We start from the raw sequence: 22,496 nt of genomic DNA on the forward strand, positions 1-22,496 counted from the left end.
CATGCTACCTGAAGGCATCAATGTTGCCGGATTCGAGACCCTTGCTATGTTATAAACGGGGTTAACCGAGCGGCCCGATTTTTATTAGTCATAGCATAGGTTTATCTATTCCAAATTTAAAATCACCGACTCCCCCACTGACCTCATGGCGGCTAACAATATTGAAACACTTGAAACGCGAAGAGGAAAATATCGCCTTGAATTTCTTTATTCTTTACTTAACCATAAGTTTGCTTTGGATCCTTCACAGTACATATCCCCTCTAACCACACGTTATACCCGACATCATCACATTCACTCATTGACACCGTATTTTGCGAAAACTGACTGTTTTAAATATTCCTTTTTTCCGCGGACAATATCCGATTGGAACCATGTTATGACATCTTAATAGTTTGCAATATTTGTCTCCTTATTTTTATGTATATTTCTTTTCATTGTGTTCTGTATCTTTTGAGTTTTAAGAATATATGCCTGTCCTGCTTGGACCCTGAAAAGGGTCTGCAGTATGTACTAAATAAATAAAAATAAATAAATAAGAAGCCAACAAACACAGACACCAAAGACAACGTAGGGAAAATTACTTGTGCTTAATAAATGAAACAAAGAAACGATAAATTAATGGAAATGAAAGTGGTTCCCCACCTGCGTCAAGTTGTTTTTTCGCACACTTTCATTTCCATTAATTTATCGTTTCTTCGATTCATTTAATAAGCACGAGTAATTTCCCCTATGTTGTTCTTGGTGTCAATGTTTGTTGGCTTCTTATGGTATGACTAATAAATATCGGGCCCCTCGGTTAACCACGTTTCTTCTGGCTTTGGACACGTTATACCTGTCATAATCAGTAACCTGATTGACCTGTAATGCAGAAAGAAGGACTCTCCGAGTGACATCCACTTACCTCTGTATTGCGTCAGTGAACTCTCCCTGTGCTTACAAATATCTTAATATCATCGACTATTTATTTGTCACCCTCTACTACCCTATACTTAGCAACCATTGTTACTCTTATAGCCTGAAGGATACCTGCCATACGAATTGCGTGCACTGCCGAAATCTTTTTTTTTTCATCTCGATATCAATTAAAGTATCAGCTACCAGCACTGATCACCCCTTCTTTGAAAACTCTGCACCTATAATTTTTGTTTCATCGATAATTGTGACATCTTAATGTTCCTCCTGTGATGGCGTCACTCTCGAAGCACCAGTCACGTAGCTGCAGAACACACCGATTCATGATATTCGTAAGCTGCCTGTGATGTTTTAGCTGTCAACAAATGCTAGTTTAAGCAGATACATGCAAACGAAGTTGCAAGAATAAACATTTCTTGTCTGAAAATTGCGCAGAATAAAGCTTTTTTTATTTCATATACAACACCCACAGGCGGCAAACATCTACGGCCTATCTCACGAATTGACATGGCCTCCGTATCCGCCCGAATCGCGGCGAAAATACACCGTTTGGAAACGATTTTCACCGTTGTCAATAAACAGCTTCAATTTGGCGCTTCTACGGAGTTTAACAAACATAAACCAACGAGAATAAAACACGATAAAACCATTATATTGACGCAAGCTCGAACGAAGGCATACCGATCTTAATTTTTTTGCTCAGGACAATAACAGAAAGGAATGTGAGTTACCACATAACGTCGCAAACTCGCCTACAATTAATGCGTTTTTCCCTTATACATGAGCATTTATGATGTTGCAGATTTTACTCATGCCTAGCCTGATTTCTTTGTCGTATGTCATACGTTCGTCGTATACCTCTAACGCCTTGCTTTTCTTTTCAATTAATTCATTGCAACGCGCCTATATGATAGTCGTGATCCAATCGTCGATATCATTTTCTGTTGCAGGTTGTGCATGTGTTTGCGCTAATAAGCATTTTATTACTTCTTGGGGCTTCATAATGGCTCGAAAGTGGAAATTTGTACTTCGTGTTAACACTCCAGCCTTGGCTGTCGAGAGGTTGTACTGTAATGAAGAAAAAAAATCAAGGTGACTGCGCCACATTGGCTTTGACGGGACGCACCTGCACTGAGCGTTGGGACGCAGCGTGCAGCCGGCAGCACGCTGCGAATTCTTGCGCGCGTAGCAGCACAGGTCGCGGCAGTTTCTCTCGTGGTACCCACAGTCACAGTCTTCGTTTTCCTCGCGCACGTTGTTGCCGCAGAAGGACTCCTGGTGAGCTGCAAATGAGGTGAGCTGCTCACGTATTGTAGTTTGGAGCACGCTGAAGCTCAGCATCTGCATTCCCCTGATGGTCACAAATCGCCATCTCGACATCTTTACTCTGCCCAGCGTTGCTATGCTACCAAAGGCTTTGTGCAAGAGAAAACGCGAGCCGACACCGCTCCATGCTCTCAGCGTGACCTGTGCAATGGTAACCTGCGAGCAAGCGCTATAATAAGAATCGGGTATTTCCTCTCACTTGCAGGGAAGAATATTGCGCCTCCAGGGGCCCTTACGCATGGCTTATCAGTGCTATAGGGCCTAATTAGCCTAATAGTGTCACGGTGCATTTGGATAGGACCGTGCGCGCAAGAGGGAGATAAGAGGGAGTGATAGACTGTCTACTGGAGCTGTAACCTTTGTACCAGCCTGCGCGTTTGCCACTAACTTTTTCCTACGTAAATCGTTACATATGCGTTTGTGCGTCGGGCTTCCTCTTTTAACCACTCGATCTCATAATCGATCGGTCAGTACTACTATGAATGCACTGCTTCTGATCAGCGACCACTGAACGCTCTCGTCTTGTATCATTGTGCGTCGTGTCCGACGAATATCGCATGGTGACGCTGACAGCCTACAGCGCCTATAATGTCACTGTATATGGCTCGAGAGCCATATGCAGAAACACTAATGGCCCCTATACTCACATGCATCATCTAAACATGCTTTTGGCCGTATGAGAGATTAGGCATCATAACCTAGCAGATCGCGAAAACAGGTGTTTAATTACTTGCATGCTATCAACATACGAGACTGTTGCAGCAGCAATAATCACTATGACAGAGCAAATTTCTCCAGATATGATTAAAACCGTACACAGAAAGCAGTTCTCCTTATCGTAGAGGCCGTTGACGATGGCGTAGAGGACGGCGCTAATGCTGCGTAAGCTGCAGGGGGAAAATTTCCGGTTGAACGGTTGAAGACCCGTCGTCGCCCGGGCGAACATGATGTAGTTGCCATAGGAGCCACCTGGGGCACACTCGGGTGTCTCGTCATGCTGTAGAGAGTTTACAGCAGTCAGACAGAGCGTCTCAGTCACACCAACTGGGAAACGAGCCATAGTCGCTATGTTGCAAAAATCAGTAATCATTCCATATCTTTGAAACGTGAAAGTCTCGATGTCCCCATTTAACAAAAATAAAATAATTACCATTTTATTATTGATTTCAAAGCACCATCGACATTGTTACGTCTTGCTTTTATATTGCACACGATGCCCGTTGACCAACCATTGGGGCCAAATTAGTCCAGCGGCCTCAACTACGGCATGCCTCAAATCATGTCGTTTTAGCGCGCAAACTTTTTTTACCTCACTTCGCCTTTAATAATTAAGGGCGTGGTCACGAGAAATGGCCTCCTTGCAAGATAGAGCAAGCGCGTGTCGGCAACCGGGCGATTAAAAACCTTTATTCCAGATATAAAACATAAAGAGGTCCGGCGTGATGAGGCACGAGCAGATCGTACAGTACCAAGTGACGTGATACTTGCTCAGCTCTGCTGCATCCTACTTATTATATAGAGGCCGAATGGTCAATTTTAGCGCCGCTTGTGTTGGGGAGTACCGACAGTGCTCGCGTGACTGCTTTGTGCTTTGGGGCAGCTCTATGAGCAGGTCTCTGGGAAGTGTCTGCCTTGGTGGACAGAACTGCCCTCAGGCTGCGGATATACGTCTCGCAGATGCTCGCCAGAACGTCAACTCCGTGGCCTCTTCCACACTCGCTGAGCAAGGTTCAACAGCATGTCTAAGAAAGACAGCTGGAAACCAGAGCCGCTGGCTTCCGCCATACATGGTGGCCTGCTGGTCTGCTGGCCTGGCGTCGCATGCGCAGGTTTCTGCTTCCGTGGTTGGATATCCTTCGGCGTTGGTACACATCGTGAAGTTGATGGCGAACCACGGTGCTGGGTATTTCCTGTGGTTGCAAGTTTATAGGACGCATCGAGAGTGGGGCCCTAGCATGGCATCCCGTCGGCCTCTGCACAGGGGACTGCAGGACATAGGGTACTGCGCCAAACAAGCGAAACCATTTGAAACTTTTGAACTTAGTTTATCAGCTTCTTTCGTCATGCGATAGTTTATTTACTTTATCGCTCATTTCGTCATGCGATAGGAAAGCCGGTGGTGTGGGCTAGACATGATGTGAACAATGCTTGAGGCGCTTGAAAGGTAGGCCGTTATCAGTATACAACTTCACAGGCCAGGCATAGACCACACACAGTGAATAAACCCCCTGTTTATCGAGCTTGCGGGTGGTCGTGCAATACTCTCGGATATCAGTCGAGAGCAAGCAGACGTCGACGATTAGGGCAAATTTGCGTAATTCATAAAAGAACAAATCCATCCAACAACCTGCCAGGACAGGGCAGGCACATAATGCCTCGAACAGTATACGTTTTGATGTTTGGGGGCTAATGTCTCCGGAACATTTTGCAAGCCTTGTAGAAGTGCGCAGTTTCACGTGAAAGTTGAGCCAGAACATCGCGTTCCTGGCATTACCTTTGTTTTATCCGCTTCAGAATGCTCCGGGAGAAGAAACTTAATAATTACCTGTGTCTTTAAACTGTTGTACGATTACTTAGTTGCTGCAAAATGCGAGGCAACCCTCCTCAGTTATATCGAACCGTCGCGCTCAGTAGGACTAGAGTGGCGTAGGGCTTCCTGTTTGCTAACTGACCTGCGTTGTCTCTGCATACCCACGTAGATTTGTCGGGGTGTCGTCACCCATTTCTGCAAGTAAATCTTTCAAACAGTGCTGCGACGCGTGAACAAAGTCGTGAAATTTTGATCTGAAATCGCATGTTTTTCTTTTTCTTTCATTAGTTCCAGGCATGTAGCACAAAAGAACGCATAATGTCACTTATATATCGCATCACTGAGAAGATGGAGAGAAAAAAAAAACCATAAATGCTTCACTGGGAAACCATGGCAAAGCGCCAGCAAGGAGCAATCCTTGCAGGCTCCTTCGTCACTTCAAAGGCTATGACAGTCGCATGCGTTACCAACGTAACGGGTACTGCTGTAGTGGCCTTCTAAACGTCCTTATACTAAACGATGGTGGTCTATATACCAGCCGTTATTGCACAATGACAAAATTTTTAATAATCAAATTGGTTCAGCCATAAACAAATTGACGAGTTTCCTTTTTAATTTGAGCATACCAATTCTGCGCATCTGTGAGTACCGTGAGAAACACGGACTAGTGCACGCATTCTGCATGACATTCTGCATGACTGACAGTTGACTTGCGTCAACTGTCAATGTAACTGCTTTCTTCAAGTCCAGCTGACCAAGCATCAGGGTTTAAATAAGAGTCCCGCGCGCTGTTTTAATAAGTTTACATGCTGCTTGGCTGTGCACACCTATGTAATTTCTTTACACAACAAAACACCAAGTGTCGCGGTCACTACAGCAATGCCTGTTGCGGCGACGGCGGAGGTGATGCACCGCGACGGAGGTGAAGCAGGCTTCAAGCACTCCGCCATTTTTCAAAAATAAGTTTATTATACTGGATCCAGATAGAGCCTGTATCAGATATGAAGCTGATAAGAACAGATACTACATTTTGACCCGCGTCGGCCATGTCTACGTTCGCACCACCCTCTCTTTGTCGGCGTTCCAAGCGCGTGCGTATTTCCTTTCTTTGCGCTCTCCCGTGGTGGCGGTCCCGTCAAAACGTCACGCCTGTTTAGTTTCCTCTGGCTCCTCGGGACGGCAGTCCCGTCGTCCACGCGAATGTATATAAAATAGCGGTAAATGAATACGTATCTGCGTTCAAAACTATGTGTCCCCTCTGTGTCGTATGCTAAACAACTTCGCTGGTCCTCCACCTTCACAGAGTGGAAGGCCCCATGATTTTTTTATGTCTAACGAGTGCAGTGCGCATGTAAAGTGTCACGTGTGTAAGCGTCAGTAAGTCACGGGCGGATTTTGAATGGACAGTTGAAAGGCGCTACGTATGCGTCTCGTCTTCACCTATTGCACACGTCTGTTAAGCGCTTTTACATCATCGTCCCGTTTACAGAATTGGTGGTAAAGAGCAGGGAGAGATGAAGCTAGAGTTTTAGTGCAGGTATAGGTAAGCTTACAATAAAGGCATAGAGGTTCTAATTCAGCGAAAGATTTTAGAGTGGGAGAACGGGCTATTTGATGAACCATGTTGTTTCAACAGCGCAGAAGCAGACAAAGCATGGTTAGAAAAACGAAGACAAGCGCTGACTTTCAACTGAAACTTATTGGTGGCGTGGGTTTATTCACGTGTGGCATTGTGTATATATTCCTTGCATTTTGTAAACATATTTCAGTTAAAGTTACAGAAAATACATCTAAATCAAGAGACAGTACAAATGCTAGACTGCAATCGATCTAGTAGAGCCTGACTAGAGCAAGCAGGCTAGGTGACTATCTGTAGCCTCCTCTGTTCAAAGTGGATGTCATTGGAAATAATAATCGTTATGACATCACCTTCTAACGAATGATAACGAATGAGTTTTTTTTTTTACGTCCGAAATATTTTTATGGCGATCATTGATGCGGTCTTCATTACTTATACTATGGCAGAATTCAGAATCTCCCTGCTATAGTTCTTACATTGTTGGATGTATGCATAATACTTTTATTCTGTTTCCACACTTCTTGTTTCACATGTAAGATGAGCCATGCAAGCGAAACACTTTGCCAAAGCATGTACGTAGTCTTTCTGCACACGTGCTGTTTGCATGCCAGTTGGTGCACGCATGTGTTCGCCAGCACGTGCTTCGTCATCACCATGTTACATCTTAATACCGCGATGAGCATTCCTTCGACGTTTCTCACAGGGCAGTTCTTTCATCAGCGCGCACCCATACGACGCCGAGGCCCAACATAGACTCTGACGCGCAAAGGAGCTGACTTCGAGGTGACAACAACCGCCGCACTCCGTGGAAGCGGTAACCACCGCGAAGACTACTCTACCTGAACCTGACCCTGACAAGCTGAACTAATTGATGAAAGGGGCCAATGGCGAGGTCTATGGTGTGAAGCGTCGACCTCGGTTTCCCAGATTACCACGCAGTTGCGCCATATGGGAAGGGAGGGCACTGGTGCACCATAGGAGGCGGAGCCGCCTGAACGGTGGAACGTCATGGGAGCGATTTTGCGACCGATTCGACTATTCTGGTTGGCCGAGATACAGTCATCTGGTCTCCTAGGGAAGACGGGGGTTTTAAAAGCGGGGACTTTTGGTGCAGTGAGATGTGCTGGCGTGTTCTGATGTGAGCTGAGACATTTAATATGCTCCTACATGGAGTGGGCTTCCGTATCTGGAGCCAATGTAACTAAAGTAAAATAAACCCTTTTTTCTTCATTCCTACTATCCGACGTACTCATCCCTGTGCAGGGTGGATTCCTGATTGACTGATTGATGTTTGATGTTTAATGGCGCAAGGGACAGGTATGGCCAGAGAGCGCCAAGCTAGTGTTACAGAGTTCGTCGTTGTCTGATGGTTTCTGTGAATTTAATGTGATGTGGCTGTAAAGGGGCCTAACGGAGTTGGTGTAAATTGCATAAAATATACGCGTGATAAAATTATGGCATGACTATTGACGTGTACTATGAACACTAAAATGCATGGGGAAAGAATGATGCAATATACAAAATATGTCAGATGCTAAAGTTGTCTAGAGCATTTCTGCCTCACCAGAGCCCTTGAAAGCCAAGGGCCTAGAGGCATGTGCTATACAAAGAAAACTACCATAGAGGCATCCTCTGGAAAGACGATAAACTACGAAATTAATGGGCTTGTAATGTGTAGCACAACATCTTTCAAGAAAGCGAGGACTGCTTTGGTCTTAAAAAGCGGTTCTTCATCAATAAACATGGCCGGATGCAGAGCGACGCGATGGCGGTATGCAAATGGAAAATGTTTCCTCTTGTCTCTTTCGGCTTCCCGGCACTCCAGGAAGACGTGGAGGACGGTCAGCCTGTCGCCACATCTACCACAGGTTGGAGGTTCGTTACCGGTAAGCAGAAAGTTATAAGTGCCGAATGTGTGTCCTATTCTTAGTCTAGTGAATAGGACGCCTGTTCTTCGTGTTTTCGTAGTTGGGTGCCAGAAACCTAACTTGGGCTTAATTGGGTGAAGCCTATTACTCGTTTCTGCGTCCCACAAGCGTTGCCAGTGGCTTCGCAGTGTGTTTCTTTGGAAAGGCTTCATGTCTGTGGCAGGGACTGCAACAGAACGAATACCCTGCGATGCTATTGATTTGGCCATCTCGTCTGCAAACATATTTCCCTCGATTCCTCTATGGCCAGGAACCCAGCATATTACTGCATGTCTGTGTGATAAGTATATGTTACATACGATTAGCACAGTTCATTGAAGACAGGATTTGTATGCTTTTGTAAGGAAATAAGTGCTTTTACAAGATTAACGAGTCTGTGAATATGATTGCTCAGTCAAGTTTCAGTTTCCTTATATATATTACTGCAGACAGTACTGCACAGGCTTCTGCAGTGAAGATACTTGTTAGGGGGTTCAACAGGTCAGACTCAGAAAGATAGGGAGAAACAGCAGCGTAGGATACGCCAACATGGTATTTTGACGCTACTGTGTAGAATTCGGAGCAGGTGTACTTCGATTCAAGCTCACGGAAATGCATAGCAATTTCAAGCTCAGGAGCGTGCTTTGTGACCTTTACAAAGGATGCGTCACATTCTATCACCTGCCACTCCCAGGGCTGTAATAGCTTAGTTGCAGGTATTAGGCTATGTTCGAGTATGAGGACATCCATTTCTTCACTAAGTTCTCTTATACGCAGTGTCAAAGCAAGTCTCATAGAGGGTCTGTTATGAAGAAGTATTTCACACGCCAAGTCGTTAACTGTCGTGTAACACGGATGTTCCTTATTAGAGCGCCCTTTGAGAAAGTAGGTGAAGCTGATGTATGTTCTCTGAAAATGGAGAGACCACTCCTCTGACTCTACGTATAGACTTTCGACGGGGCTTGTTCTAAAGGCGCCAGTGGCCAGGCGGATACCCAGGTGGTGGACTGGGTCCAACATCTCTAGCGCGCTCGGTGTGGCAGAGTGATAAACCAGGGCACCATAGTCCAGTCGTGATCGAACTAGGCTCCTATAAAGATTCAGTAAACACTTCCTGTCGCTACCCCATGTTGTGTGGGATAGCAGTTTAAGTAGATTCATTGTTTCAGGACATTTTGCTTTAAGATATTTTATGTGCGGTATGAAGGTAAGCTTGGAGTCAAGTATGACACCTAATAATTTGGGTTCCTTGTTGATAGGGATTTGTTGCCCATATATTTAGGCAGTGGGATCTGCAGTGAGCCCTTTCTTCCTGGTGAAAAGAACCTAAGAACTTTTGTTGGGGTTAACTATGAACCCGTTTTCGTCTGCCCATTTGGAAACTTTGTTCAAGCACTGTTGTAGTTGTCTCTCACAGACTGTTAGGTTGGAGGATTTGAAACCTACTTGTATGTCGTCTACGTAGACGTAATAAAAAATAGATGGTGGTAATACTTTACGAAGCGTGTTCATTTTAACGACAAAGAGCGTGAAACTGTGTACGCTTCCCTGGGGTACCCCAGTTTCATGTATGAATGCACGTGACAGCGCATTACCTATTTTCACCCGGAATGTATGGTTGTGCAGGTAGCTTTCTAAAATGTTCAACGTAGTGCCGCGGATGCCCAGCGTCGATAGGTCACGCAGGATTCCACAGTGCCAAGTTGTATCGTACGCCTTTTTCATGTCGAGAAACATGGATAAGAAGGATTGTTTATGCACGAAGGCGTCACGAATGTTTGCTTCGATGCGTATTAAATGAGCGGCTGTAGATCGTCCCACTCTAAAACCACACTGATATGGATCAAGAAATTTATTTAGTTCAAGGAAGTGTAAAAGTCGATGGTTTATTACTTTTTCAAAAAGTTTGCATATACAACTTGTGAGGTCACTTGGGCGGTAACTTGTTACTCATGTGGGGTCTTTGCCCTGTTTCAGAATAGGAATGATAAGGGCTTCTTTCCATGCGGTAGGGAGGTACCCCACAGCCCATATAACGTTAAAAAAGATCTAGCAGGGTAATTTGAGTATCACTGGATTTAATCATGTCGTACATGATCCTATCGGGTCCAGGTGCAGAGCTATGACATGCAGTCAGGGAGGCCCTCAACTCGGCAATGTTAAAAGGCGCGTTAAAGGGTTCGTTCTGTCTGCATTTGCGGTCGATAGCCTTGCGTTCTGCTACTTGTTTGGGTTTTAGGAAAGCCTTGGGATAATGATCAGAACTGGAAACGCGCTGGAAGTGTTCGCCAATGGCTCAGCTTGCTCTTCCAAGCTGTTCGCTTCCCCGTTCTCTAAGGGCAACGGATGAATTTCTAGTCCATGTAGCCTTTTCAGCCCATACCATACTTTGCATACTTTGCGTTTCTTGTGCATACGAATTGATACTTGAGAGAAACCTCTGCCAGCTTGTCCTCTTTCCCTCTCGTCGCGTACTTCTTCCCTGTGATTTAACCTGTTTAAATTATATTAGATTTTCGGCTGTAGGACTTTCCCGTCATTTGCTCCAAGCTTTATTTTGTCTCTTCCGACACTGTCTACAATAATCATTCCAGCAGGGGACCCGTCTTTTGGATGAGGTGCCTCTTGTTTGAGGAATGAACTTTTCACCAGCGTCAATGATAAAAGCGGTGAAGTATGAAACAACATGATCTATAGTAAAATTATCTATAAAATCCCGTGATATGTGAGTGGATTCCCTAAAACGTTTACAGTCAGCTGAGGCCAGTTTCCAGCGACGGAAGTGTGGAGGAAAATCAAGTTTGTTTACAAAGTTCAGCGTTACTAGGAAGTGGTCACTTCCGAATGGATTTTTCATTACATGCCATTCTAGATTGGGAAAGATGAAAGTGGAGCCGATCGCCACGTCTAGTGATCAGTACGAGTTATGATGTGGTTTATGATATGTTGGTTCTTTCTTATTAAAGACGCAAGCACCGGAGGTTAACAGGAAATTTTCAATGAGTCGACCTCTCGCGTCGCATTGTGAGTCTGCCCACATCGTGTTATGAGCGTTAAAATTTCCCACGAATATATAAGGCTCGGGGAGCTGGTCAATGAGATTATAAAAAAACTGTCTTTTCGAGATGATGGCTCGGGGGTATATAAATGTTACATACAGTGACCAACTTATTAAACAAAATGGCCCGAACTGACACTGTCTCAAGGGGTGTCTGAAGGGCGACGTGTCGGCAAGCTACCGTCTTGTCGGCTACTATTGCTACACCGCCGGAGGCATGTGCTTCGTCACGGTCTTTTCGGAAGATTGTGTAGTTCCAAAGAAAATTAGTGTTGGTAGGTTTGAGATGTGTCTCTTGAACACACAGCAACTTGGAATTGTGTTTGGGTATTAGTTCTCTAATGTCGTCAAGGTTATGAAGAAGACCCCTAACGTTCCGTTGTAGTATTTGTGTCTCCATTATGGTAAGTGTGTTGGGTGCTGTGTGTTTAAGAGATAAGGATTAGCTCACGGGCACTTTCGAAGCCCCGTGACGGGAGTGTTGTCTTTTTTCGAGTGGTCGAAAGATGCTCGCCGCTCCTTAGGCGCTGGTGGTGCTGTCTGGCTCGTCGTTGTGTCCATCGCCTCTTGCGAGGCGCTGGACATGCGCTCTTCCGAGCGCTTTGTTTGACGTGAAGGCCTCGGCACGTTGGACGAGACCTTTGAGGCCACCTGCCTGGAGGTAGATGGCCTCGTCTGCTGGTTTGGCGTAGCAGCACTAGCTGCAGCCGCCGGGGGAGGGCGGGGGGCGGGGGGGGGGGGGGGTTGGATGGCGTCACTACCGCCTCACTGGGTGTGGGTCGGACAGCCGCAGGAGACCGTTGTGGCGCTGCCCCCTGACGCGCCTATTCGGCAAAGCTGCTCTTAGGCAGGTATGACACCGGCCTACATGCCTCCTTGAACGATATATTTTCTTTCACTTTAATCGTGACAATTTCTTTTCCTATTTTCCAAGACGGGCACGACTGCGAGTACTCGGCGTGCTCTCCATCCCAGTTTACACAATGCAAAGTGTTCTCGCAAGCTTCAGACGTGTGTTCATGGGCGCTGCATTTCGCACATGTTTGGGGGCTTCGGTAGCTCTGCGAGCTGTGGCCAAAACGTTGGCGTTTGAAACATCTGAGGGGATTTGGCACATACGGCCTAACACGGAGCTTGATGTACACGGGCTCTACAGACTCGGGCAGAATACTTGAGCCGAATGTGAGTACTAGGTGTTTGGTCGCAATTTCTCTACCATCCCGCCTCAGCTTAATTCTCTTGACATTGACAACATTCTGCTCACTGAAGCCATCCAGGAGCTCAGCCTCTGTCAGCTGGAGCAAAGCACCATCCGAGACAGCGCCGCGGGTGGTGTTCAGAGTACGGTGTAGAGTTACTGACACGGGAACATCCCCAAATGGCACTAGACTGGGCAATTTTTCATAGTTTCTGGTCATGCAGTTCTAAAAGGAGATCACCACTTGCCATCGTTGATGCCTTGTAGCCTGGACCAAGGACATCAGTTAAAGACTTCGAAACTAGAAATGGGGAGATTGTGCGCACTTGTTTATCTGATTTTTCTGAGGTAATGACGTGAAATCGCGGGAAGTTGGGTCTTTGACGTCCAAAGAACTGAAATACATCTTCGGTGCACCCTCTTTTCTGAGGGCGATCTGGGAGGGGAGGAAAGGAGTTTGCCATAGAAGAATGTAATTTTCGGCAATAACACCAGCCACCCACCATGGAGCCCTACAAGGGGTCGCTACAGGGACTGTAGAAACAGGTCCTGCAAACGCCAGCTGCACGTTATCACTATAACCAAACATGAGATAACCTAGGTTGGCTATTCACACAAGGTTAACCCTTGCTGCCTGGAAAAATCGGAAGTAAGCGGAAGCTAGGAGAAGACAGGTAAGATGAAAAGTAAGAGAAAGACGAAGGCTGGAGGGAGAGAGAGACAGAAAAAGGCAACTACCAATTTCCCCTGGGTGGCTCAGTACGGGGGTGCCGTCTATGCGAAGCAGAGGCCAAAGAGTTGTGTTGCCTCTGCCGGGGGGCCTTAAAGGTTCAAACACCCAGCATCGGCTCAACCTCCAGGATACCCCTTTCCCCAGACACGGCTAAGCCGCGCACGGCTGCATGCGGCAGGGCCCAACCTTCGTGTGCTCGGGTACCGTTGTGTCGCAAGGCACCAAACGCCTGCTGACGCAGACGCCCCTGCGGGATGGCTGAATTCCTGGCCTAAACGCTACTCCAAGCAGCAACAACTGGCTTTTGCGTCCAAAAAGAGCCGCTTGTCATCAAATCTAAATTCATTTTATTTGCTACAATGAAGTAAAGCTTGTTCTCCAATGCAGGGTAAGCTTTTGAGCAATTATTGAATAACTTACCAAGGCGCCTAAGCTGTGGCCAATCTCGTGGGCCACTGTGACTTCACTGACAGCCAGGGCAACCGGTCCGCCGTGCAGGTACAACGTTATGACGCCCGTGTTTAGCGCCATGCGCCGGATGCCCTCCCGAGTGTTCACTGACCGGAATTTCTCGCACGCACCTCCGAGCTTGTCTGCACATGAGCAGCGTGCATACCATAAACAGAGGCGCACGTCCTTTGCGTGTTACTGAGAGTGATCGCAAGAACTGTTTCCTTTCTCCTGAGCATGTAGACATGTTGTAGGGCACAAAGAAAAATATATAACGACGTCATCTTACCCGAGCAGTCCGCTTACCTCGTTTTTGTTCTACGCAGGGATAAAAGGAATAACCACCTTTGAGTTATCTTAAAGCCTTCAAGTCTCCAAAGAGGATCAGACAAATACCGCGCGGCGTCTGCCCGCGTCCAGCCAGGGAGACAGTAGCCATCCTTGACTGGAAGCTAATGTCGTCTCAGGGCACGCTGACTGCGTAAGACCTGCAACACTGTTCAGGAGAATTCAGGATGAACTACCCAACGAGCTGGTGCTTGGAGAAGTCTTCGGAGTTTATTTTTCACGTATGAATGAACAGTACAAGCATAGTGGCGCACTTCTCTCACGATCCCGTGAAAGAAACAAGAGGAAGCTGTAGCTAGGAGGCTCCTATATAAATACGTGGGAAAGGAGAAATCATTTTTCTCGCCAACCGCTGCACCGAATTTGATGATGGTTGCTGCATTTAAAAGGAAGAAGTTATAATCTAGTGACTGTTGGTAGCGAATTTTGAAGCGAGCCTTTTTTTGCACCTTCCTTCGACCTTTCCACTGCTGCTGCTGCTGTTGTTTTGCACGGCGCGTCCAGGGGTGATTTAGAGCATGCATATACATGGGAGGAGCATGGCAGAGATGAAATGCGTCGCGAGAAACTTGTTTGGACCTTTCCATCGCATGTGCACACTGCCCTCTGGAGCTCCCTGGACGTCGTCACATTAAGTTTTTGACCGCTGTAACTATCCGTGATTCCCGCAAAAGCTTTGCAGAAAGTGCAGCGCTTACCCTTCTACTAACGTACAAGTCCTGAGGAGAGGTTGATAAAATGGTAGAGAGGGGGCAGGGAGAAGAGGCACAAAATAAGCTGAACCAGCGCAGTCGGGAAACGAATGTCGAACAGTCTTGTCGCTATTCACTCGCAGTTCCCACAAAAAAAGTAGGGGGGGAGGCCGTGACAGGCAAAAGGTGAAGTAATTAGACAAGAAAATGCTACTACTATAGACACGACACGATATAGCGATTGAGGGCAAACTGAAGGTGCGATACTTACTGTACGTTTCTTCTATTTCTCAAAAATAAACACCCTGAAAATTTGTCAAGCGGACAATTGACGCCGGGCGCGCACATGCAAGTCCGTATTAAATCACCGTAGGGTTTAGGCGACACTACGGAAGCGGTAGCGCGTCAAATCAACACTTCTGTGCCCACCGCAGCAACTGTTCCAACCGCGGCCGCCGAATTTTAATGGGAGCAAAATAAAAGCACGGTGGTGCACTTAGATTTCGGTGCGCGTTAAGGAACACCAGGGTATGAAAATTAATCCGGAGTCCATCACTACGGCGTGACTCATAATGCGATTGGGGTTTCGGCACGTACAGCCCCATAATTCTGCCAACATTTCTGCCGCGATGCAATGTGCCGTGTGGGGCAATGCCAATGCTCAGCCCTCTCATAGGTTACAAACAATGGCACATACCAACGCCTCAAGGAAACACGTCGCCCTGTGTTTTCCGTGTACGACGCAGAGAAACAGCAGTGGTGTACGCACGGCTACATTTACCACCAACTCACTACTTTCGTGTCGCATTAAACGCTGAAGAAATGAAACATTTGCAGTCAACAACCGCTAATTATCGTTAGTCAAAGCAAACACCACAGAAAGCTTCACTTACATTAACTCACACAGCACGGGATCCGCATAATTTCCCTTTAGGCTGTAAATGTTTTCATACAAGATTGCTGAGAATTGCAAATTTTCAGAAAACAGAGCTATCAAGTATATGCATCTGTTAATCCGCAATGAAAATTGACATCGCAGTTCTGTAAATTGCATTTACCAGTACATCTAAGTGGACAAATTTGTTTTTTTATACATTCTAAAAAAACCACTAATATGTGACTAGAACTTTTGCGAAACACCTGTAAGCAATGCAACAAAGTCAGGTAAGACGTAAATTGATATGCTATAATTTTGACATTTGTCCGCTTTGGATGGCCCAACGGATGCTGCGTGCAGAACTGCGACCACTTGTCGGGTACCGAGGGCTGGCAGCGGACCAGCGTCGCAGGCTCTCGCGGAACGGACTGTAAGCGCGCGCCGCCCCCGACTTTGTCCTCCTCATCTTTCTTGCTCTGCCGACCCTGAGCGCCGACCTTTAGCGTCCACACATAGCGGCGTCAGTGGGCGTTACAATCTGTTCTTGGTGTAAAGCTGCAAATCGCTAAACTTCTTGCTTATATATATTCTTCAAATTGCCAATTTTTGAAAATTTATGTTAAAATATTCAGGCCCTAAATCAAAATTCGCTCCCAACAGTCACTATAACGTAACTTTTTCTCTCAACTACAACAAATACAATTAAAATCGGCCAAGCGGTTATCGCGGAAATCCGCGTTTTACACGTATTTCAAAAGGCGGCATCAGAGTCAGGCCCGAACTATAGTTTTCTCTCAAGTGACAGCGAGCAGATAGACGGCCTTTCTGGATAACGTTTCTATGTCCAGTGTTTCTGATAAACAATTTACCGACTGCCACGTAATATGACGATCCCTCTCACGTTGAATGAAACCGTTTTGTACTATCCCTAGACACCAAGCCTTTTTCCGTTGTGCTCTGTCAGCACCCTGTTTTTCGAAGCTGCAGTGCCGCCCTCTCACTAGCCACAGCTATCGCCATTGAAGACGAACTCTACATCCACAGTGTGCTTACGTTTTGAAGGCGTTCTGCTCGCTTTATTCCTCGTTTGTACTTTGGGTATAAGTTTTGAGAAGTTCATCTACTATGAGGTTTCAACGTATAACACATATTATTCGCATGGTTACGCCAGTGCCTTCACCCACACAACAGTACACATCTTATACGCGCGTGCTTTAGCACATGCGTGGCTGCACGTGTGGCAGGGGCCATGCGGTGGTTACCACTAGCGTAGGCCAGATATGCCAGTCCCAGAGTTCCTTCGCCCAAGTCGCGGTTGGTCCAGGCGTACGAAAGGCAAAAGTCGTTGCGCTCCTCCGAAGCGAACAGCTCGAGCATAAGGTTGGCGTCCAAATCATTGCGGCAGAACGGGTTGTTCGCCGCTTCCCCACCTTCGCAGGCGCTGGTGTCGTTGACCTGCGCAATGGAGGCACCGTCCCATCATTCGTGCCACCGCACACTATGTGGCTGAAATAAAAGGCAATCTACCAACAAGCAATACATAATTAAAGAACAGGAATAACTTGTGCCTCTATTTAGAATAACGTGCATATTGACAAAGAACCCTATACGCTACAATGTGGCGCTTGAAGCCTGAATACCAATACTTTCTTTTTTCACAACTGTTTCTCATTCGTCAACCTTGCTCACTAAAAGTAGGCTTCCTACCACGATTGTCCCGCTTGTTTTCTTGATAACCACGCACTCTAGTCTACAAAGTGCTTTACAAACAAGAATCTGACACTGCGCGTTTCTCTTTCTTATTGTGATGACGGAAGGCGGGCTCACCCTGAGGTCTTGTATCACAAATCGCATGCCGACGATGCCTTGGAAGTCGGTGGCGGAGTAGATGATGTTCGCGGACGCCATGTGCGTGCCAACCATAGAAGTGATGCGCTCGTGGGCCACCTTGTCGTCCGTATCTTTGGCGAAGAAGTCGTATAGCATGTGATCCACGACGATCTACGAGACGAAGAGAACCGAACGTATGGTGTACGCGCTGCAAACCGGCCTCCCTTCATTTTCTCAGAAAAAAAAATCACATTTCATTTTAAGTGATGAGTCAGCCTCGGAACAACTGCTTCGTGCTTCGGTTGCTCGCCCGCTGCAGCGCGTATTGTTAACTGCGGCCTCTGCAATAAATTGGTCCACAAGAAAGGCCAGTCGATCTACAGAAAGTGCCCAGGTGAAATTTTGAAAAATGAAGTAGCGAAAACATTTTATTCTCCGACGCTCGCCGTGTTATACCTAAAGCGGTCTGTCAAATGACCTTTACGATAGAAGCAAGCAAACATATTTACGATAAATGTTCCTACGTTTTGCGTTTTACAACTGTCGACGAACAAGTGTGATTTGGCAGCCTAAACGCGCTGGGGCATGGTCGCTGTCAACCAACCTTTGAATCACAGTGACCATGCCAGTTCACTGTTAGCCCCAAAAACGAACTACAGGGGCGCTGCGAGTGCCGCTCGCGTGACGTCAGGGCAAGGACTCGCGCCTGTCGTTTGGTATTGTTCGGTCCGTGTCCGGGCGCTTTCTGCGGTGTTTTGGTTTGTTCGCCCTCGTTCTCTCTGCTTGCATACGTATGGCGGTAATCTCAAATCTATTTTTACGACGTCTTCAGTCACGAAACTTTATTCAAAGAGCTTATTTCTTAGACAACAATGCGCTCTCAAAGGCAACGCTGCAGTGCCAGCCGAAGGAGCGCCTACCAGCCCATGGCGGGTTTTTCATGCGCGGATCGACAACTGCAATTACATAGCATATAATAATCCCGTTATGGTACCATACTTGCCGCGGTGCAACAAGTACGTCACAAACGCTGGCTATATATGACCTCTACAACACTTACCTTGATTTTAATCCGCTAAAACAGGCTTGCTCCTGACGAGTGGTTCATGGTATAATATCGAATTTTTGCATTTCTTCAAAGAAGCGCTCGGCAGTAATACGAGGACTTAACACTGCAGTTTAGGTTCTACAAGCACCACTCGCTTCTTTACCGGCTTCTCAAAATTAGGTGGTTCTTCACGTGTTTATTTTAAGTGGCGGTAATTTGAAGTAAAGCTAATGAAAGCTCACAGCTATTTGCAGAATACGAAAAGGGATGTACCAATATATATTCCCTTTTCCGTGCTACACGTTCAACTCAGTTGAGAAACTTAGTGGTGCTTGTTGCTCGAGGAATATACATGAGGAATCTGTTTGGCGAATTGGCACAGGCTGCTCGGCCCAAATTTTTTTGTAAAATATGCCTTTTGGACTATATGGCTGCAGCCGGAAAGAAGTCGAAGCGTCAATCATTAGTAGTATGGGACAATGTGAAGATATCATAATTCCCCGGTGTAGGGTCAAAAAACAAGTGATACATGTAAGGCTTGTGGTGTTTTCTTTATGAAGGTTTGCTAGGTTCTGTTTTGTGTACTGATGAAGCAAATAGTTCTCCGTTTGTATAATTAAACAACGCTGCATCGAGGCATGGTGAGGCAGAAAAAGCTTGAATTTTCTTTTTATAGGCAATCTATGCTACGCAGTAGTCGAGAATACTTTAGGCATTCCAATTGGTGCTGTAAAAAAATGCTGCTATGGTTTCAATTCAAGTTGTAGTGAACTGATGGGTTTCGCATGCAATGCGTGCCTCGCCATACCAACAGTCGATTGCTACCGTTGCGTGAGGGGTGTGCCATATATAGTCAATAAAGGCTATTGAGGGCCACCATGAAACATTTCATCGCTTGCAATTGATTGGCTCTCGATCTTAACCACGAAACATTTCTTTTATGTGATTGCTACTATGGTAGGTATGAATCAACTATGTAAATGCTCTACTACATGACGCGCCGTCGTGTTAGCAGGCATGAGCAATTCGTTTTTTGGAGGCCTGTTTCAGAGAGAGGTGAAAATACCAGCAAACATTTTCATAGGAAATGCGCGCCTCCCTCTTTTACGCATTAATAAATGGCCATACTTCACTAGAACAACTCACCAGAGTGACAAGAATCATAATGAAAGTTTCGCTGGGCAGTGCCTTTCTAACACAGTTAACATGTTGACGCCAATTACCAAGATTTCTCTTCAGTGTAAAATGTAATGTCTCTCACAGCTAAATACTAAGGGAATGTTAAGTGTTTAACGAAGCACCATACACAACTTCGCGTGTTGAATTTGCAGAAATTCCTTTACGCAAAATTTATGGACAGACACGTGCATATATGCATTGTAAAACCAGTAGACCCCTTCAACGCTACATAGCTTGCGATATCCAAGCCTCAAATTTTCTGGACTCAAACGCTTTTGAAGAAGAAACCGCGGTTCAGGCATAGCAGCAGAAAGAAGCCGTCATACCCTTCAACAAGTACGGCTCGAACCAGCCATACCCCAAGCATACACGAAGGGAACGAGCGCGCGCGGCAGCCGGGCGAGCCGGAGCGAGCGGCGTCCTGGCCGTGACGTCACTCGCGAGAGGGCGCCACTCCTAATTCTCGCCGCTAATAACCATGCCCTTACCTGCATGTGGCACACTCGCCGAGTGGGGTCCTTGCGTGAACTTGTGCGACGGCCAGAGCGTGATTGTGGCTTGCGCCTACCGCCAGGCGGCGGATCGGCGTAGTCGGGCGAACGCCGAACGCGCCGCTTCCTGCCATCTTGAAAGGGGCGGCGCCATGGATAAGCCTGCGCAAATGCCCCGAGCAATTCATTAATTGTGAGCATATTTTCACATTTAAATTCATTCAAACGTGAAATGGCGCTTTCTCTAGTCCGTGGAGGAACACTAGAACCTGCTTTCCGATCCGATATCGTCATCACATGCTCGAGTGGCAGGGCACCGCAAGTCGCACTGTTCTCTGTAAAGTGAATACATTCGTTGCGCTAAACGACAAGCCACAAAGGCAACTCGGCTGTCCTTCACTTGCCAACTGCTGAGCTTCGTTTGGCGTGGGCCGTTGTTGATAAGAGTAGCAACTGCCAATGAAAATACCTGCGGGAATCGCCTTTCAGCGACTGCCTGTACATGGTACTTTGGGGCAGACCATTTCTATTTCCCAGACAGGTACGTTAGGACCTGTGGACAAACAACCGCCATGTCATTCTCATTTGCGTGCCAGGTTGAAGGCTTTATTTTTCACTGCGTTATGTGTAGCACTCGGGACAATGTATTACTAGCGTTGCGCATGGACTATATGGTATGGGAAATCTTGAAGATCCAAGCTGATACAGAAAATACGGGAGAAAACTGGCCGCCTCGGGCAAGGGCTTGCGTTTCTTATCTCCGCACGGCAATTACGAAGATTTCTTTATGTTCTACGGATGCCGACATCTCCATCGTCTTTCACTGGAGGCTACGGCAGCATATTAGAGACCTATAACAAATCTTACTGAGGGCAACGAGTAGCGCTCAGCTGATTCGGACTCACGTTTTAGGTTTCGGTCCTTGCATCCGTGTGGTCGTCCTATGTGTGTGTGCCCATAGGTGGTGTCAAGGTTGTTTTTACTCATGTAAACTTGTTTCTTTAAACAAAATGAAATAAAGTATACAGTGATAAGTGTATATAAGCAGTAACCATTTTCTTCAAAAGATAAGCACTATTATTACGTTTTGGTATCATAGTGTCTTTTATTACAAGCACAAACGAAAGGGAAATTTATTTTTCACTAGCACCAAACAAATTTTGATCGAGAGCAGGCAATAACCTTATCTCACAAGATTTCAAGTATTGGCCGTTTAATGCTCGTTTCTCAATAATTACACCTCGGCTATCTTAAAAAAGGTCTTCAATAGCCATGCAATGTCCTTGTGCTCTGATATTCATATTCAGGACAGTTTCGCAAAGAAAAGATGTAAGGCTAAGCAATAGGAGGGAAAGCCGAGCACGTAAATTATTAAATTATGGGGTTTTACGCGCCAAAACCACTTTCTTATTATGAGGCACGCCGTAGTGGAGGACACCGGAAATTTCGACCACCTGGGGTTCTCTAACGTACACCTAAATCTAAGTACACGGATATTTTCGCATTTCGCCCCCATCAAAATGCGGCCGCCATGGCCGGGATTCGATCCCGCGACCTCGTGCTCAGCAGCCTAACACCATAGCCACTGAGCAACCACGCGGGTGAGCGCATAAATTGACTTGTGTATACGACCAGTACCACAGAATGAACTAAATATATGTTTTAATGTGAGAATTTTTAGTAGCATGCGACTACAGCGATTCCAGCAGTTCGCCTCGCCCAAGAAGAGGGCTCGTACCAGTGTCTTCAGCGGAGGTTGCTCGAAGTGCGGGGAACCGCTGCGAGCTCCCAGTGTGTCGTTCTGCTTGTGCGGATACGCTTGCAGCTTGTCAAGGCCACATCCACCATGCGGTCCGAGCTGTGACGGCCAGTGCACGTCTTTGGCAGAGTAGAATACGGTGTGTCCCTTGTTCTGAAGCAGTGGGTACATCCATGCCGGCTCGGCGTAGAAGACGCTCCCGTTTCCTATGCTGATGCGTCCATGGAATACGCCGTCGACGACAGAACCAAGCACTCTACTGCCCGGATCGCCTACAGCGAAGTAGAGCACAGACAGCATCAAGCTGTATGGAGGCAGACAGTTTAGATAGATCAAAGTGACTGTCAACCAATCAAATACACAGAAAGAAAGATAAACAAAATAGCGATAACAGAATTGCGCGCAATTCGTGGAGAATGGAAACATTCGCTGTGGTTTGTCGTACAAACTTATTGTGACGAAGGCGGGCTGAAGTTGCAGCTATCGATATCCCGCCCCTCCACCAAAGTGTGACGGAGGTCGAAGGTGAAGGAAAAAGTATTCAAGGCTATTTACGAGATATATATGCAGGCACAC

At 46.4% G+C, this 22,496-nt stretch overlaps 1 protein-coding gene and 1 pseudogene across 4 annotated transcripts in view; both read right to left on the reverse strand.

Annotated features, from left to right (window-relative positions):
* The window catches only part of LOC135913617 (disintegrin and metalloproteinase domain-containing protein 10-like), a 53,557-nt gene that overhangs the window by 826 nt on the left and 30,235 nt on the right, over positions 1-22,496 (reverse strand). For 2 of the 4 annotated variants that reach the window (XM_070537823.1, XM_065446155.2), the window contains exons 4-10: positions 21,900-22,192; positions 20,159-20,323; positions 17,441-17,614; positions 16,876-17,068; positions 13,667-13,839; positions 3,058-3,238; positions 2,042-2,198 (exon numbers count right to left, since the gene is read on the reverse strand). In XM_070537823.1, coding sequence (XP_070393924.1) covers positions 2,042-2,198; positions 3,058-3,238; positions 13,667-13,839; positions 16,876-17,068; positions 17,441-17,614; positions 20,159-20,323; positions 21,900-22,192 — 1,336 coding nt within the window. Of the gene's footprint in view, positions 1-2,041; positions 2,199-3,057; positions 3,239-3,743; positions 4,244-13,666; positions 13,840-16,875; positions 17,069-17,440; positions 17,615-20,158; positions 20,324-21,899; positions 22,193-22,496 lie in introns of those variants that run through there. The other 2 variants (XM_070537822.1, XM_070537824.1) reach the window with 2 other exon arrangements.
* Positions 5,670-5,819, reverse strand: LOC135913629 (U2 spliceosomal RNA; annotated as a pseudogene).

The sequence above is a fragment of the Dermacentor albipictus genome, chromosome 4 (genome assembly GCF_038994185.2).
Source record: "Dermacentor albipictus isolate Rhodes 1998 colony chromosome 4, USDA_Dalb.pri_finalv2, whole genome shotgun sequence".
In the NCBI taxonomy this organism is placed as follows: Eukaryota; Metazoa; Arthropoda; class Arachnida; order Ixodida; family Ixodidae; genus Dermacentor; species Dermacentor albipictus.